The sequence below is a fragment of the Zosterops lateralis genome, assembly GCF_965231275.1.
Source record: "Zosterops lateralis genome assembly, chromosome: 1".
Classification (NCBI taxonomy): Eukaryota; Metazoa; Chordata; class Aves; order Passeriformes; family Zosteropidae; genus Zosterops; species Zosterops lateralis.
Window position 1 is genome coordinate 69,222,263 of NC_139762.1, and position 18,484 is coordinate 69,240,746.

At 52.8% G+C, this 18,484-nt stretch overlaps 1 protein-coding gene across 1 annotated transcript; it reads left to right on the forward strand.

The window, feature by feature from the left end:
* Window positions 1-9,143: 9,143 nt before the first annotated feature.
* On the forward strand, window positions 9,144-14,999 carry FOXC1 (forkhead box C1; the record flags this gene model as incomplete). The annotated part of the gene is made up of 2 exons (XM_083864908.1): window positions 9,144-12,556; window positions 14,433-14,999. One exon carries the CDS (start codon window positions 9,144-9,146, stop codon window positions 10,851-10,853), a length of 1,710 nt encoding a protein of 569 aa, XP_083721034.1. The 3' UTR covers window positions 10,854-12,556; window positions 14,433-14,999.
* Between the last annotated feature and the right edge of the window lie 3,485 nt (window positions 15,000-18,484).

Sequence of the window (18,484 nt, forward strand, 5' to 3'; positions counted from 1 at the left end):
CTATTCCCATGGCCCAAGCTGGCCATGCCTATCACTGCAACCTTCTTTTACAGAGCTCTCTCCTATCCACAACTGTTGTTCCAGTTGTAGGTATGCCCACGTTGAATATCAAGCACAACATATCTAGATGTAAGACTCATAACCTTCTCTCCTTCACTCAGCACACTTGGCAGGTTCAACTCAGAGCTTTATAAAGGGATGGTATTTGGAAGTCTTACTGTCTACATTTTTTTTTTCCAGAACATATGCTTTAGATCTTCAAGTTCAAGGCCAGAGTAGCAAGGAGAGAGGCAATAGTATAAAAAGTTATGTGACTCCTGCCAAAATGTGTCACTTCAAGTCACTCCATCCAAAACCCATGAGGATCTGGCCAGTGTTGAGACCTGTAAAATACAGAGATATGTGGTGCAGAGCTGATAAGAACCTTCCCTCCAAATTTGTCCCAAAGCCCAAGACATTATCTATTGAATCAGACCCTGCGGGTACTTAGACGCCACTCTGCCTACTTTTTGGATCCCACTGGGATTTAGGCTGAGAACAGGTGCCAAGATGCTCTGACTCAGGCAGTTGCAGGCATGCCCAGCAGCAGAGCTCCCCGTGCTCGGGGAACACGCAGGGAAGAGATGGAGGCACCGACCGAGGCTGGATGTCTTCAAGGTTACAAGGTTGCTCAGCACGGGGCAAAGGAGCATTGCCATGTTTCTGGGCTACGTGGCCTGAACTCCACTTATGCCCTGTTGGAAGTGACAAAGCTCCCCTCTGAAGCTGGCCCTCATAAAAAGCCATCCAGGTTTCCTCCACAGTGTTCTCTCCACTTAATTTAAGTGTGCCTAATCAGGAAATCTACTTAATTAGAATATCTCTGTTAAAAATCAGGGGTGCTTACTAACAATGACTGCATCTTGATCGGGATGGTAATATCACTTAATTGGGATGCCTTCAGGTATCTTAGTGGTTTGGGTTTTTTATGTCTCAAGCTCAAGCTAGTTTTGTCTGTCTGCTCCTCATAAAACAGCTCTCAGTTCCTCCTTAGTAATGATACAGGCAAACGATGATGTAAGTTACTTTAACATTTTTTGCTTCTGGCTGTTAGTTGGTGTGGGAGGGGCAAATTACCTGTTTCTGTGGGTGTTCTTGCCACAGGGATGGTTACGGTAGTTGCAGTCTCCATCCCATGCAAACACTTCTGCCTCCGACAGCCTCCCTGTCACACGGCACCTCTCCAAAAGGCTCTAGTGAATAGAGAAACGCTGTTTTTTGCTACCTGGCAAGTTCATTTGAACTGAAGGAAAGATACAAATCTGAGAGTCCTATACCAAGCATTTCCCTTGTAACTGTCTGTTTCAGTGTTTGCAGTGTCTTGAGAGCAAAAGCGTGCACTAAAGGAAAGCTGTGAATCTACCTTCAAACAAACAAATCACACTTACACCCCACAGTTATACATGTGCAATTATTTTTTAACATAAGTCTTGGCTAAGAATCTCTGCCTCTATTTTAGGGGTTATCAAGTTAAATAGAAAACATTTTTTTTTAATGATGTATCAAGGGTCCTTTTCTTCATGCTACACTATCTTAAAATACCTGTACTTGTATTTATCAAGTGTAGTGCCTCCAAATTGGTCATCGCCACTGAATGTAATCTGGCAATCTCTTCTGCTCTGCAAGATGGGGGAACTGACCTTGCCTGGCTTGGCTGATGCCATCCCCACATACAAACATTAGCTGTGTTGCCATCACAGTTGGCCAGCCGGTCTCACTGGGGCAGGAATTGGGGCGTGGGCTGAGCAGGTGAGGTGGTGATATGCCAGAGCCACGCATCCAACACACAGAGGTCTAATGAAGGGGGCTAATGTCACCTGGATAAAAAGAGAAAATCTGAAAGCTTTGCTTTTATTTGGTTAAACAAGAGACACTTTTTGGGAAGACATTGGAAAAGATACTGTCAAAGATCTTTTCTTCTTCAGTACAGCTTTTCTGTTCAAATCATGCCTACCAGTCTGTTTACAGATTAGCAGAAATGGCACTGCATGTGGACTTACAGAGGCAGAGAGGGAGAGAAAGAATCAGAAACTGCAGTTGTAACACACTCGGGAACTGAATGATGACTTCTTTTACCTTTAAATGGTACATTGCTTCATTTTGAGGACAGAGACCTACTAGAAAAGGGGTTTGCCTGGGGTCACAGCCCATGAAACTCCTGCAGCTCTGAGTTTCAAGTGTTTGTTACACAAGGTATATTTAAAACACCATCCCTTTTGCGCATTCCCTGTGGTCTATGGAAAATAATAGCTACATCTTGAGAGCTCTACTTTTTAAACTATTCTTTCACCACTTTTTATTGTACTTTGCTTTTTGCAGAGTGAGACATCGCTCTCTGTATGTAAACAAACATGGGTTACTTCCAGCAGTGCACAAATAACTGCAAAGAGAGCATCTGCGGCTTCACAAAAGTGCATATGCAGATATCTAAGTTTTATTACTTATATTACCATAGCTCCTAGGAGCGAGCCTTAGAGGAGACTAGTTCTTTGGCGTGATTGTACTTAATAACCATAAATGCCTTGTAAAACCCTTGAAATGCCTTGAAAGCCATAAGTGCATGTAACTGTGCATGTGTGTGTGTGTGTGTGTAAATTTACACATCTCTGTGACCACTCTGTGAAGGCATCTCTGCCTCTGGGTTTACCAGACAGTTTTACGAAGCTGTTCCTCGGAGGTTGAACACATCAGTAATTGGACAGCAAGGGGGAGGTTAAAAAACAGAAGTACTTTTCCTGGAAACCAACGCTTTTTCACTCGCAAGTTATATTGGCAAGCCTGGCAACCAATAAAGACATTCCTTGGCAGAGGGAGGAATATAATGGCCCGGACACAGCTGGCATCGCTCTAGCGCTCACCTCCGACAGCGAGCTGCGCCCCGCCAAGCCCGCCCCGTGCGGCCGGCACTCCGCAGCCCGGCGGCGGCGGGAGGGGTCCCCGTGGGCTGCGGAGGCCCGGCCGTGCCGGGGGAGAGGGAGCGCGGCCGGGCCGCGGGGGCGCGCAGGGCGCGGGCAGGTGCCCGGCGGCCGAGGGGCGGGCGGCTGTGGCGCGGGCGGCCCGGGAGGGGGAGCCCTCGGCCCGCGCAGCGCCCGCCCGCCGTGCGGGGCCGTGCGGAGCCGTGCGGGGCCGTGCGGGGCCGTGCGGAGCCGTGCCGGGCCGTGCGGAGCCGTGCGGAGCCGTGCGGGGCCGTGCGGGGCCGTGCGGAGCCGTGTGGGGCCGTGCGGGGCCGTGCCGGGCCGTGAGGAGCCGTGCCGAGCCGTGCGGGGCCGTGCGAGGCCGTGCGGGGCCGTGCCGAGCCGTGCCGAGCCGTGAGGAGCCGTGAGGAGCCGTGCGGAGCCGTGCGGAGCCGCATCCTCGCTCCTCAGGCAGGGGAAGAGGCTTTGCGGCTCCCCTCGCTTGCCCGCTGTCCCCCAGGCAGGGATGGGAGGCTCGAGGGCCGGGCTCCCCCCGCGCAGCCCTTGGCGGAGGGCGGGAGGCTCTGCACTGGCCCCCGCCAAGGGCCGCCCGCAGCGGGGCAGAGCCCGGCCGTGGCTCTCAGCGGGGCTAAGCGCCCTCAGCACCACCCCCCGTGTGCGCCCCCACTTGTGCCGCACAGCCTCCCGAGAAAGCTCCCAGCCCTCAAAAACGAGTATGGGAAAGGCAGGCAATTATGTATCCAGGGGCTGATCTCTATCTGCTACCTAATGACTTGCCAAGTACTTATCACTTCCCAGACTAGGAACTGTCGCTTCATTCTAATGTAAATAAACCCTTTACACAAATAAGTCTCTCTCTCTTCTCGTCTGCTAGAGCAATAGGTGGAGATGGAGCAGGACGAGGCTGCTAAGGTTCATACTCCCAGCTTCGTTCTCCCAGTGTGTTTTCATTTATATGAATCCAGAGAATCCAATGGATTGAGCCCCCCCTCCGCCCTCGCCGCCCCTCCCAGAGAAAGGAAGGAAATAAGGGAGGAAAAGGAACACAAAAGGGACAGGGGACCTTGGAAAGTAAAAGAAAAAAAAAAAAAAAAAATTAAAAGTTCCATGTCTGGCTATCCTCTTGTCAGTTTAGGAGTGAGTTTTTAACACCCTCAGCTGCTCACATGATAGTGTTTTACCATGGGATGCCAAAGCTAGAGAAGCTACCAAATAATTAAAGGTTTCTTAGCACTTGTGGGTTTCTCTCTCTCTCTCTCTCTCTCTCTGTGTGTGATAGTACTTTACAGAATGTACTTTACAGAAGAAACAACACAAGCAGTTTCCCACAGCCTGGTTTTTGTCCTTTTTCTCAGTGCCGCGACATCTCTGTGGCACAACCTGTGTCACAGAGATGAATTATATGCGCCACCGCGATAATTATCGTGGGAAGATGAAATGCTCCGACCTTTTGATGGTCTCGCTTGTTCTTTGTAAACTAAATGCAAAATTCACTTTTAGATACCGAACGTGAAATTAAGGTATTTCTCTCGTGAATGGCACGAAGTCGATGTCTGCTGCCTCATTTACTGCAAAGGATAATTTATTTCTCAGCTAAGAGCGAGAGGCTAAAGATGCCACAGGGAATGGAGCGCTCATTTTCGTATTAAGTTGTGTTATTTATGTCTCAAGATAAAAGACGCCCTGGATTGGTAAACTACCTCGGCATATTTATGGAATTGTTAACCCACGTTAATAAAATAACAATCACGCCTGTTTGCTCAACTGAGTGCCACGCAAAACAGACCTTGCATTTAGAGCTCGGCATAATTGCACAGGCTTGGGATGGCAGAGGTGCTGCTGCAAGGTCGAGGGGGAGGGAGGGAAGAAGGGATTGCTGTCACCCACGTCCAGCGGCTGCAAACAGAGAGGAGACTTTCGGCACAATGGATTTTTCTACTGGTGAAGCACAGATTCGATGCGATCACTTCCCTCCCTGCCCCTCGAAAGGATGTCAGCGGTTTTCTCCTGCGGTGTCACCGCTGTTTAAAGAACAGGGAAAGCTGCATCCTGAGATGCAAAGAAACGGGCTGGGTGGCTGCTTTCGGAGTTACAGGGACACTGCTGTGATGTCGAAGCCAAAAGAGAGGGAGAGAAGCGAAGCTCTGACTATGACTAAATATAAACAGCCCGGGGCTGGAAAGCAGTTCACCTCCAGGTCTCTGAGAGGAGCGAGCAGGACAACGGCACAGCCAATTGCTCGGGTCCACCTGGGCTTTGCCCAGGTCAAATGGTAGCCCCTCCGCCCACCGCTCCCATGTCATCATTCTTCCTGACATCTTCCTAAATAAGGTCGCAAATGACCACACACACGAATCCTCGGAGGGTTTCAAGACAAACGCGGCTCCCCTGGCCTGGCTCTTCCCATCGCCCGGCTCGGGGGGAGGCGGCAGGGGCCGTGTCCGCCGCCCGGGGGCTGAGGGAGAGGGGCCCAGGGAGGCCGAGGCCGCTCCTGTCCCGCTTCTGCGGCCGGGCAGAGCCAGGCACCAGGGGCACCCCCAGGGCGCCTGTCCCTCACCGAGGCCGGGCTGCCTGAGGCGCCTGCCGTGCGACAGCCTTGGTGAGGACCAAGCGCCAAATGGGGCTAAAATGCCCTTTCTGGGTGGTATCCAAAGACAGCGGGGGGAAAACTGATCTTCCTGCCTCCCTGCGTGAGGAGTAAGCACCTCTTTCTTGCCCCCAACACGCACACACACGAGCCCCGAATTCCACTCTGAACCTTCACAATGGTGACTTTTGTGTCTCGAGTAGAGAAACCAAAGTCCTGCTGGGCTGAGGTCTGTAACTTAACACACGTTAGTTTCGTCAGTTCGCAATCATAGCATCAGAGTGGCTATTGCAAAATATATTAGATGCAAAACACCTCGGATTAATGCCCCCCCTCCCCCTCCCCTCCTTGCCTGTACTGAAACTTCTGTTACTCCGACCTTTGCCTATGAAACACCTTTGCTACCGTCAACATTGTCCAGATAAAATGAGAAAGGCACTGAAGGCTGCGGGGCTCGGAGCGGCACGTTATGGACATTATGGGAAGCCCACGGAAATTGTTTTTAACGGCAGGTAATACCGTGGGAAAACCGGATGACTTGGGCTGCATGGAAACGTGCTAAAATGCCCTTTTTCTTTCTCTTTTTTTTTTTTTTTTTTTTTTTTTTTTTTTTCCTCAGCAAAACAAGAAAGAGGTTTTGAAAATATAAAGTGTTGGAATTGACATCTAGTCCAGTGCTTGCACATTTATTAATTCAGCCGTGGTGGGAGGAAAGGGAAAAAAGTGTAATTAGGCAGGAGCAGGTGAAAGATTCCAGACGATGAAATACAACAGGCTAAACGGGATAATGTATTCACCATTAAAGAACTGACATTTACTACCAAAAGGAGACCCGTTACGTTTGAATATGAAAAGGAGCAGATATTAAGCTACATAAATTACCTTCTTCACATGGCTTGAATCTCATTTTAAATGCTTTTTTTCTTTTTTAATAACCAACAGGTCGGTGTTTCAGGGGAAAAGCCATACCTGCTAAAATCCCACCAAGCAAACGATGCGCCTTTAGCACGCTCCAAGGGCATGATCCCCAAAGCAATCGATCACAATAAAAAGTGTGGAAAGGGGGCTTCAAATCAGTGAAGCCAAAAGGGTCTTTTAACGTATTTTTAGTGTCATAAGATCAGGATGGGTAATTCATCTCCCAAACGCGCCACACACACGTCTTTCCCGTACAAATTCCACCCCTTAAAATAGATTTCAGCGTGATCCTTTTAGCTGATCTATTATTAACGTTAATGAAGTTTCAGAGGTAAGGGCTACAAGGCGAATGAAGAGTACAGGGTTGTATTTAGAATATCTGAAGTATTGGTAGAACACAGTACCGTGAAACAATGTATTCTAATTTCACCCGTGTTTAAAGTAGGAAAAGAAAATCTTCATTCTTCAAATATAAGAGGCAGTTGAAATTAAAACTTAAAAAATAAATAACCAAGCCCTGACTCTCTGTTCCCTTTGAGTTCCCGTTAAAGTCTTATTCTGATTAGAGCCCAAATGTTATTTCAGATAGTTAGACAAAGGCAAAACAAATCAAATCTTCATAACAGAACCGGCGAGGCAGTTAAGGGAACATTAATTTTGCTCTTCTTTCTCTCCCCTCGCCCTCCTTTTTTTATTTTTTTTTTTCTTTTGACACACCTGACATACCACGGAATCCACTCCGAAGTAGACTAGGAACAAAATTATGCCCTCTCCGTCTCAAATGAGTAAAGAGATAAAGCAAGGATCCGCTCTCCGTGTCACAAGCCACATCACGTAAAAATTACCTGAAGGGGCGAGCTACAGACCCCGTTCAGAGAAACGCGCCCGTGTTTACAAACAGCGGAGGCAGCGGGCGCTTCACTTGCAGACAGAGGGAGGAAAGCCCTTGGTGGCTGATTAATAAAAAGGAGCTTTGGAGGACTCGTCAAACCCTTGTCAAGCGGAGGAATGCGATCTCTGCAGAAGCGTTTGGTCAGGCAGGCAGCGCGGTGCTGCCGGGGCAGGGGCATCCCGCACTGCACACACACACACACACACACACGCACAGACACACACACAAAAACACACACAGGCACTTTCCTGGCCGTCCCGGCGGGCGTGGGGAGTGGGAGGCGGCTGGGGTGAGCTCCCGGCCGGGGCGGCACAGCGGCTTGGAGCCGGCCCGCCGACACCAGCGGCAGCCTGCGGGGAATGGGGGCAGAGAGCCCGGCCGGAACGTGCGGAGAAAATACACCGAGGAGCTTACACATACACACACACACACACATACGCAAGCAAAAAGGTAACATTCGTGGGGAAAACACGCGTGGCAGAGCGCGGGGTGGAAGGAGCTCTGGGGAAAGCATATACACATACACACACACACACACACACATATATATATGTATATTGGTGAGGGCACGCACACGGTGCGTGTCCCGGGATGAGTGTGAGAGGGTGACCGCGCGTGTAAGGACGCGGGTGTGTGGGCAGAGCGAGCGAGGTGTGGGGCAGCGGGGCTCGGGCGGGGTCTCCGCGCAAAATGCGCGGGCGCTGAGAGATCCCCGCGGGCGCGCAGGGTCCCGCACAACGCGGGGCTCCGCGGCGCTCAAGGCTCCCGCCTGTGTCGGCGAGTGTGTGTGGCCGGTCCCCGAGCGCTACAACTCCCGGAGCCGCTGCGGGGATTTTTTTTTTTTTTTTTTTTTTTTTTTTTTTTTTTTTTCCCTCCGCCTCTCTCTCAGTCTCTTTTTTTTTTTTTTTTTTTTTTTTTTTTTTTTTTTTTTTTTTTTTCCCCTCCTCATTCAGAGCCCGGGGTGTCTCCCGGCCCTCATTGGCCGGGCCAGCTCGCCGGGGCGGAGCTGAGCCGCCTGCAAAAGGAGGAAAAGAAAAAAAAAAGAGAGGAAAAAAAAAAAAAAGGGAGACCGAGAGAGGAGAGGGAGGGAAAAAAAAAAAAGGAGAAAACTGTAAGTGCGTAAAAAAGTTCTCGCCGTGGTGACGGATGCTCAAAAGTTCAGGAGTTTTTCCGATGCTTCCCAAAGCAGCCTGCGACTGAAAAAGAGACTGAAAAAAAGCGAGAGGGAGAGAGAGAGGGAAACTTTGCACTGGGAGATCGGGAAGGTGGATTTTTTTCTTCTGCTCGCTTAAAAAAGCCAACAAAACACATCCCTCTACTTTTGTCCCTCCTTTGCAGACAACTTGTTGCAGATCCCCGTGGAACAAGGAACTGGGAGCGTGGGAGCCTCTTTGCAAAGGTTTTATTTTCTTAATACTCTTTCTGCGTTTGGAAGCTGCTTTCTCCGCTGCGATTACTTTTTTTTTTTTCTCCGTCGTTTTCTTTTTTAAAAACATTTCCCCCTTTTTTGTCCCCCTCCTTTTCCCCCCCCCTTTTTTTTTAATTTTTTTTTTCCCCTCCGCGTGGAGCGCGGGAGCTCGCCGGTGGGTTTTCCCGGCCGAAGAAGAGGAGGCTTTCGGCGCTGCCGTCGTTATTCTTCCTCCCTTTTTCCGCGCTCCGCCGGGGGGGTGGGGGGGTGGGGGTTGCCCGGCCGCCCGGTCCAGCTCGGTCCGCGGAGCGGCGGAGGGGTGGAGGGGGAAGGGACGCGCTGTTTGGTCCGGCGGGGAGGGTGGGGGAAAGCTGACGGGAGGACATGCAGGCTCGCTACTCCGTGTCCAGTCCCAACTCCCTGGGAGTGGTGCCGTACCTCGGCGGAGAGCAGAGCTACTACCGCGCCGCTGCGGCGGCGGCCGGCGGGGGCTACACGGCCATGCCGGCCCCGATGAGCATGTACTCCCACCCGGCCCACGAGCAGTACCCGGCCGGCATGGCCCGCGCCTACGGGCCCTACACGCCACCGCCGCAGCCCAAGGATATGGTGAAGCCGCCCTACAGCTACATCGCCCTCATCACCATGGCCATCCAGAACGCTCCCGATAAGAAGATCACCTTGAACGGGATCTACCAGTTCATCATGGAGCGGTTCCCTTTCTACCGGGACAACAAGCAGGGCTGGCAGAACAGCATCCGCCACAACCTCTCCCTCAACGAGTGCTTCGTCAAGGTGCCCCGCGACGACAAGAAGCCCGGCAAGGGCAGCTACTGGACCCTCGACCCGGACTCCTACAACATGTTCGAGAACGGCAGCTTCCTCCGCCGCCGCCGCCGCTTCAAGAAGAAGGACGCGGTCAAGGACAAGGAGGAGAAGGACCGCCTGCACCTCAAGGACCATGCCCCGCCGCGCCCGCCGCCGCCCGCCGCCGCCGCCGAGCCCGAGGGCGGCCCCGCCGCGGGGAGCGCCGCGCCGCCGCCGCCGCCCGTCCGCATCCAGGACATCAAGACGGAGAACGGCACGGCCTCGCCGCCGCAGGCCGTGTCCCCCCCCGGCGCCGCGCCGCCGCTGGGCGCCGTGCCCAAGATCGAGAGCCCCGACAGCAGCAGCAGCCTCTCCAGCGGCGGCAGCCCCCGCAGCGCCCTCCCCTCCGGCCGCTCCCTCAGCCTGGAGGCCCCCGAGCCCCCGCCGCCCCCGCCGCCGCCGCCCCCGCCGCCGCCCCACCACCACGGCCCGGGCTTCAGCGTGGACAACATCATGACCTCGCTGCGGGGCTCCCCGCAGGCCGCGGCCGAGCTGGGCGCCGGCCTCCTGGCCCCCGCGGCCGCCGCCCCGCGCACCGGCATCCCGCCCGCCCTGTCCCTCGGCGGGTACTCGCCGGGACACAGCTCCGTCTACGGCTCGCCCTGCGGACAGGCGGCCGCCGGCGCCGCCGCCGGCACCTACCACTGCAACATGCAGGCCATGAGCCTCTACGCGGCCGCGGGCGGCGCCGACCGGCCCGGCCACCTGCCCGCCGCGGCCACCAGCCCCGCCGAGGACCCGCTGCCCGAGTACGCGATGCCCTCGGGCGGCGGCGGCGGCGGCGGCGGCGGCGGGGCGGGGGGCGGCGGCGGCGGCGGGGCGCTGGGGCACGGCGGGCTGGGCGGCGCGGCGGGCGGCCACCAGGAGGGGCACCACCCGCACCCGCACCAGGGCCGCCTGGCCTCCTGGTACCTCAACCAGGCGGCGGCGGCGGCGGCGGCGGCGGCGGCGGCCGCGGGGGAGCTGGGCCCGCTGGCGGGCGCGGCGGGCTACGCGGGGCCGCAGCAGGGCTTCGCCGCCGCCCCCAGAGAGGTCTTCGAGGCGCCGCGCCTGGGGCTCAGCGCCTCGCCGGGCGGCGGCGGCGGCGGCGGCGGCGGCGGGGCAGGGGGCGGTGGCGGCGGCGGTGGCGGGGCGGGGGGCGGCGGGAGCTGTCAGATGGCCTTCCCCGGCAGCCAGCCGCTCTACCGCACCTCCGGGGCCTTCGTCTACGACTGCGGCAAGTTCTGAGCGCGCCCCGTCGCGGGGACACGGCGGGAACTCCGCTCCGCACCGCGCCACCGGCCCCGCGAGCGCATCGCGAAAAGCTTTTGTACAGAGACAGCCCCAAAGCATGTCTTGGTTTGTTAAAGGACAGTGTTACTCCAATAACACGTAAGTTTTTTGGTTTTTTTTCTAATTGCTTTGAGAAATACTTTTTTTCCCCCCGCCCCTCATCCCGCGCTCTTCCCCGTCCCTTAAGGTATTGTCATGCCCCGTTGTTTAAAAGGGAGCGAAAAGTCCAGCGTAGAGTACCAGCTTCTTCTCCCCTCCACTTCCTCTTTTACAAGGACTTGTTTTAAAATGTAAATTGCCACATAGTAATTTATTTTTAATTTGTAGTTGGATGTTGCGGACCAAACGCCAGAAAGTGTTTCCCCCTTTCCTGAAAAGTGACTTTAAAATTGACTGAAACGCTGATTTTTTTTTCACTATATATAAAAAGGGAAACTGTATTAATCTTATTCTATCAATATTTTTCTTTTTTTTTTGTTGAAAATATTCTGAAGGTATTGCATTGTTTGTTTATTAATAAATTACCATTCAGTTGGAATGATCCTTTACACGTCTGTATATTTTAATGCTTTCATTTAGAGACAGAGAAAGAAAGAGAGGGAAAAGGGATTTCATAACTAACTTTGTCGCTGGAACAGCTTGTTCCCCTCCGCACAAATTCCAAAGACCATTTAGGAACTGCCAGGTCGAAAAATCCCTTTTTCAGACTCTTCTGCAATATGTTCCACTTAGTCAGCTCGCCTTATCCACTAGGAAAAAAATACTTTCCCATGGCAGCTCTGAGTTGGCAAATAAACAAACACGTTTTCTTAGCAATTAATGGCAAGACCTGGAAACATTTGACCATACACAGTAGTATGGTGACATTACGTTGTTTTAAATAATATGCCTATGTAAGGATATATTAAGTGATAACTCCGAGGTAGAAGTGCATGCACTAGATTCCAGACCTTGTGTAACTCTATATGTCGAGCTATCGATCGCTCTGTGTGTGTTTCACATGTATTTATATCCAGGATTTACATATGTACCTATATTTAAAGAAGGATTAGTATTTATTTATAGTTTCATATGCGAATTAGATATTTTTTCTGAACTCCAGTGTATAGCAGATGCCAAATGATCTGTAGTACGTGTACTCTTAAATATAATGCCAGCATATAAATCACTGCTTCTTAGAACTGATAGCAAAGCGTGCAGTCACATCAGTGAAGCCGCTTCTGTAACACATAAAGTACTATTTTATTTTAGTGGGGTGGGGGGGAAAGAGTAGTTGAGTTAAAGGGTATTTGTACAGTCTACCCTTACACCTTTACAGCTCTGCATTACTCCCGTCCTTCAGGGACTTTGCTGGTCTGTGTCTCAATTGCTCGGACTGAAATTATTTTTAAAATATTTTGTGTGGGCGAATTTGTCTTATATAGTTGTTCGGGTGCTGTTTTGGATTGACTTTTCGGGTTTTGTGGGGGATTTTTTTTTTTTTTTCCCTCTCCTTACCTTCCCTCATTTTTCCTCAAATCGGAAAAAAAAATATTATATATTACCAGGATAGCAAATGAGTGCTGCACAGACTGGCATCTTGTCTTATTGAGAATCCTACCTTCGGGACAGTTTACTATTAAGAACCTACGGCCAATGGGGAATCACCTTCCCCTTTTGTAAGTAACCACCAAAATGCAATAAATCCATTAACTTAAAAGAACCAGCCTTGTCAGTCAGACTTGGAAAGAGGTTTATTTGATTACAGATATTTAAGGCCTAAAATTTGCTTTCAAGATAATACAGTTTCCTATCAGAATCTCTTATCTAAAGGCAACACTTAGCAGTAATTGCTGTTGCATTGTTAGAGGGTTACGCTGTAAATAAATACAAAGGTATTTCCAGTTCAACCTTATTACCTCGCTTTTGAGCTGTGCTTCCCTTCCAAAGCAATAGTTCAATGTTTAGAAAACACCTTCAGCCGATGGAATGAACTGGGAGGGGAGTGTGTCATCTCAGAACGCCTTGGCTTAGAACACGTTTATTTAAGTATGGCACAGTCTTTGCTTTTTCGTGCTAGTACCTCTACAAAGATTGCCGGTCTTATTTACATTTATTTGTTTGCTAAGTTGAGTAAGAGAACCTCAAACGCTTCATTGCTCGGTTGTGGTAAAGATGATGAGGAAGACGAGAAGTTGAGCGCCTTTGCTCCGGGGACGTATTTTAATTGCTGCTCCCCGTTTTTCACCAGTAAAGGGAAATAAAATGTTACCTATTCTCGGTGGGGCTCACTTTCTGCTCCCCATCATCCCTCTCCCAGCACCGAGCGGGGAGCAGCTAAACCGGCGTCTCCCGCCCACCTCCTTGGGAGCGGGGCAGCCGGGCCAGAGCCACGGCGGGGCTTTCCCTGCCTTGTGCCCCCGCTCCCCCTCGCTGGAGACGGGACCCTCGGCGGGGCAGCTCCGCCCGCCCTGGCTGATGGGTTTGCCAACGGGGTGGCTGCATAATAACGCCATTCCTGCCCCCCGTCACGTATTTAAAATAAAATCCAAAGAAAGCGGAGGGTAGAGGCGATCGAGCCTGCGATTTGCCTGTTATTTTTGTTGCGATCAGGCGCCGGCTTTCCTGTAGTTTGGGTTTTCTCAGCGGTCTGCAGCGGTAGGGTGTTTGTGGCGACAAGAAATAGGGGGGAAAGCAGTTGTCAGCCCGGCTTGTTTAAATAACCCGTTGCATTGTCAGTGGTGCTGCTGGGCTGGGGAAGCTGGGGGGGCCGTGCACGGCTGGAACAAGTGCCGCGTGTAATTACTGCTAATGCTCGGGGCGGGCCGCGGGCCTCCGCCGCGGGGCGGCCGCGCAACTTGCGCTGCCCGTGTCCCCGGTGGCCAAAGGGGCGGGTGCCGGGGGCTCGCAGTCAGGGAGGGGGCGAAGGGAAACTTCCCGCTCGGTCGCAGGTAGGTCGTGTCGAGATCTTCTGCCCCCGGAGGGGATCCCTTTCCTGGAGTGACGTGTGGTGGCGGCGGAGGTCACCTCCTACTCCTCAGTGCGACGGGCCGCCTCACCTCACACGAGTGCTTCGTCTTGAGTTTTAAAAACAGTTTCATATATATTGTTGTCATAATCATATCATAATCAATCTTTTTTTTTCTCCCCTTCCGCACAGAAGTTGATCAGAACGCAAATAGGACTAGCAGTGTCCCCGCGGTGGGCAGTGCAAAGCGCGGGCTGGGCCCGCGGGGCGCGCAGTGAGGTGCCGCGGGGCCCTGCGCCACATTGCACGGATGGGGGCGGCAGCTCCGGGCTCTGCCGGGCCGGAGCCTTCGGCGTGAGGCATTGTGGCTGCTGCTGGCATGGGGAAAGGCCAAGCGAGCTCGCTAGAAACTTTCCCGGGCTGAGGCAGCGCTACTGAAAGGCACGGAGTGGGGCATCTGCCACCATGAGCTGCGGGCGGGGGACTCAGCGTGGGCCACGAACCCTCGTTCCTCTTGTGCTTCCCTCCTCTTGAGCACAGGAGGCAAAGCCGAGCGTCCCTTCTGACCTGTGATTGTCTCCCAGCAGAACTGGGCCTGGCCTGAACGCCAAAAGAGATGCGGTGCGACCTCGCGCAGCGGTGGGCACGGGATGGGATGTGCCCCCGGCCAGCAGCCGAGAGGTGTCCCCGCCAGGCCTCAACATCGGCGGTGGCAGCCCCTACAGCAAACGGGGACACCTGGCCCCAGCCATGCCTGCGGAGAGGTCATTTAGGCGCCAGGTTAGCACGGCGCTTAGTGGGTTTTTTTAGCTCAATCTGATTTTTTTTCCCCCAAACTGTCGCTTTGCTTTTTGTCTATGATAAAACAAAACTTTTTTTTTTTTTTTTTTTTTTTTTTTTTTTTTTTTAATAAATTTGAGGAACCATTCCATTTACATGGTGGTTCTGGTGGTTTCTCACTTGTTCATCTGTCACTTAAACTGTGGAAAAACGTAGGGAGGAGGAATATTCTCCTTTCTAAGTTTCCTCCACAGAATTTCTTCTTGAAGTAATTACAGTTCCTATTATGTTCTGCAAAGGTCATAACCAAATATAGCAGAGACGTGCATGTAAATAGTCGAGAGGCCATGGATTTAAACCCCTTCCCTACCTCCACAGGCCAGGTCAGATGGAGAACATGGTGGAGCTGTGCTGTGGATGGAGACATTTAAGGCACGGGTTTCAAATCGGCGTTTTATGATACCTGGGGCCCTTTCTGATAGCCAAGAAGTTCGGGAAAGGCGTTTCGAAGTTAGCGGCTATTTTCATAGCTGGGTTCAATCGTAACATTGTTGGTAACTCTGGGGCCGCAGCGTTTTGACCAGCTGCCTGTACGCCGCTCTCACCTCCCCAAAAATACGCCGCTCGAGCAGGACGAGCTTAGAATTTCACCTTGTGCTCTGGAGACTTGGCTTGGGCGTTTCGGGCGAGTAGCGCACGGCGCCCACGGAAGCCGGTGCGGGATTTGCGGGTTTTGCGGGAGGCAGCGCGGCGGGGCCGCTGCGAGGAAAGGGAATGGCGCTCCTGTCCGCGCCCACGTAAGGATGAGCGTCAGGAAGAGCGTGCAGTGTTTATTACGTCGTTTGATTGCGTAGGCAAAAGCGTGTTGCGCCGAGGCGCGCACATGGCTCCCCTGCACAGCGCGGGAGAGCTGCGGTGCGGCCCCTGGAAGCTCTGCCCCGTCCGCTTCCCCAAATCAACCATTGCAACAGCGACGGCTAATTGAACATTAGCTTTCAATTAATTTCACTCGTAAAGTAATTTAAACTCCTCCGCGTACTCAGTCCGTTTTCCCTCGACTCCCTGTGGTAGGATCGAGCTTCTTGGCAGAATTCATCTGCACTTTGAGATGCGCTGATATTTTGATTTGGGGTTTTTTTTTGGGTTTTTTGTTTGTTTGTTTGATTGATTGATTTGGAGGGGGGTGGGATGGTTTTTGATTTGTTTTGTGGATTTTGCTGGGGTTTTTTTTGGCTAGGAGAGTGACGAGCACGGTGGTGGGCGCTGTCGGGGCGTCCGAGGCTGAGTTGTCTCTGCGCGGGAGCGCAGGTAGCGCGCAGCCCAGACAGCGCGGAAAACGAGCTCAGGTTTACGCGTAAAGCTGCGCAAGAGGCTGGCGCCCCTGTAGTGTAGTGAAAGGGACCTGCTCGGAGTTCCCCGGGAACGCAGGTTCCGATCCGGTGTCCCGGTACTGGGAGGGTACCAGTCTCCATTCCCGTATAGGTTTCCTCCCCACCTTTTGTTACCCTTTTCCCTCCTGCCTCGCCTCCCCGGCGTCCTGTCTGTTGTGAATCCGCCCCAAAGGTGGTGCGGTGCCACGGTGAACGCAGCCCTCCTGGCTTAATTACGCTGGGGCTCATAAAGCCATTCGCTTCTTTCCAAAGTAATAAACAAACGTCGCGTTAGGTCAAGATTGATGGTGTCCATGCAATAAAAACGGGCCAGGTCAGGAAGGAATAAAATTCAATCAGAGCTCGCGGAATCATTTTTCAGGGGACAGAAAGACAGAAAAGGAGACGGGGGTCAAGGGAGACGATGTCGCCATTCACAACACACCAGCCGGGAGGGAGGAGGGCGAGGGTTAACGAGCGATTGTTTTTTATCAAGCGGAGCCTAATTGAACGAAACAATAGCCGCATGGGGGGGGGGGGAGAGGGCCGGCTCCTTACCCGGTAGTTGCGGGGCCGGGCGGCAGCCCCGTACCCTGGTGGAGGCACCGGGGACCCCTGGCAGCGCTGCTGCGCCCCCCTTCCTCCTCAAAATTATACACACGCTCCTGGGGCAGCGGGCAGGCCTTGTCCTAGGCCGGGGCTGGCAGCGCAGGTAGCGGCGGCAAAAGATCGAGTGTCTGAGGGACGACACTGGGAGACCCTCTCATTCCCTAACGAGGCGTTCTAAAAGGCCCGCATGGACGGCCAGGGGAGTGAGCCCCAGATCTCCCGAGGGTAACTCCGGCTGCTCCGGCCGGAGCGGGAGCCCTCGGTGCCATTTGGAGCTAATTCCTTGAGTGTAGTTCGGCGCTAAGGCCATTTGGCAAGCGGCTGCGAGGTGGTGGTCGCCGGACCCCCGACGGCCGGAGGGTCGCGGTGTTGAGGGCAGAGACAGCAGCACAGCACCGCTGGGACGTTTTGTCGTCTCGGCCTGCTACGCCAGTGTTTTGTGCGGCGCGGGCCGGGGAAGCAGCTGGCAAAGGCTCCCTCCCTCTGCCCAGCAGGAAGGGTCTTTGGGGAGAAGAGGGGATTTCTCCCTCGCCCCCCAAGCCAACGCATCTGTTGCACGCACCTCTGCGACCTTCTAGGCCCGTAACCTGCGCCTTGCTCAGTATGCGTGTGCCACGAAATAACAGCTGTTAAAATGCGCTGGGATGGCGAGCGAAGGGAAGGCAGCCCGAGCTGCCAGTGAGAGCTCACCAGCTCTCCGACTGAAAGAGAATTGGGTGTTCGGCAATTTTTTTTTCTTTTTTCTTTTTTTTTTTTTTTTTCCCCTAAACAAACACAGCTTGAAACGACTTGGGTGGGCAGAAGGGAACAATTTGTGAGCCAGGGAGCAAGTGAGCTGGGCAGGCAGCCGGCCCACAACTTACCTGCTGGAGACTTTCACCTGACCTTTAGGTGTCAGGGGGCTTGGCTGTGCCGTGTGTCACCCCACCTTCAGGTCAGCTGCTTTACATTGCGTTCAGCAGAATTAAAACAACAACAATGAAAACCCTAAACTGCAATCCCCCCCCCTCCTTTCCAGCCCCCATCACCTCTGGGGAGAATCCAGGAAAACCAACACATTTAGAACCATTAACTCTTAAAATAGCTGAATTTCCTCCAGTAGAAAAAACGCAAATTATTACACTCATGGGTTCAGGATATTTATATATTATATGAATCGATGAATAAACAGGTCATATTACTACAACCATCATCTCTCGGAAGGCAAGTGCTAGGATCAGAAAAAAAATGCCATAAACGTTTTTCCCAAAACGTTCCTGGAATTTATTTACTTGCCAGAATATTTAAACGGCCGAGCTTAATTTTTTTTCCTTTTTTCCCCCCTTTTTGTTTTAAATAAATATTTAAAATAAGGAAAAAGAAGAATGTTTTCCATTGAACGATAATGTTAAAGTACTGATAATATCGTCCGTAGCAGAAGAGAATTGTTTAAACAATGTCGGTGCTTGCAAGATTGCGCAGTATAAATACATTCCCAGCGCCGTTTTGATGCGAGTTTCGAGTGGAACTCTATTTTTCTATATGTGTTCTGTAAGTGCATTTCCCCCGGCCCGGCTGTGCGAAGGCTAAAGGGGTAAACTGGCGGAGGACACGTCGCCCTGCCAGCCCCGGGCCGGGCGCTCACACACTGCTCGCCCCTGCCGTTTTCCCCAAGCCAGGATTTATGAAAGCGCTGGCCGCCAGCGCTTCTAGCCTCGCCTTTCAAGGATGGGATGGATTTAAAACCGAATAACGAATTGCAGAAAAATTACGACTTTCTCCCGAAGCCATTTCCCACCCCCCCAAGCGCTCCACCGGGGGGTGGGACAGTGACGGAGCGCGGAATGCACCGGTGCGAGCTCATTAGCAAAGCAAAGGTTGCAATTAGCCTCTGCTGCTGC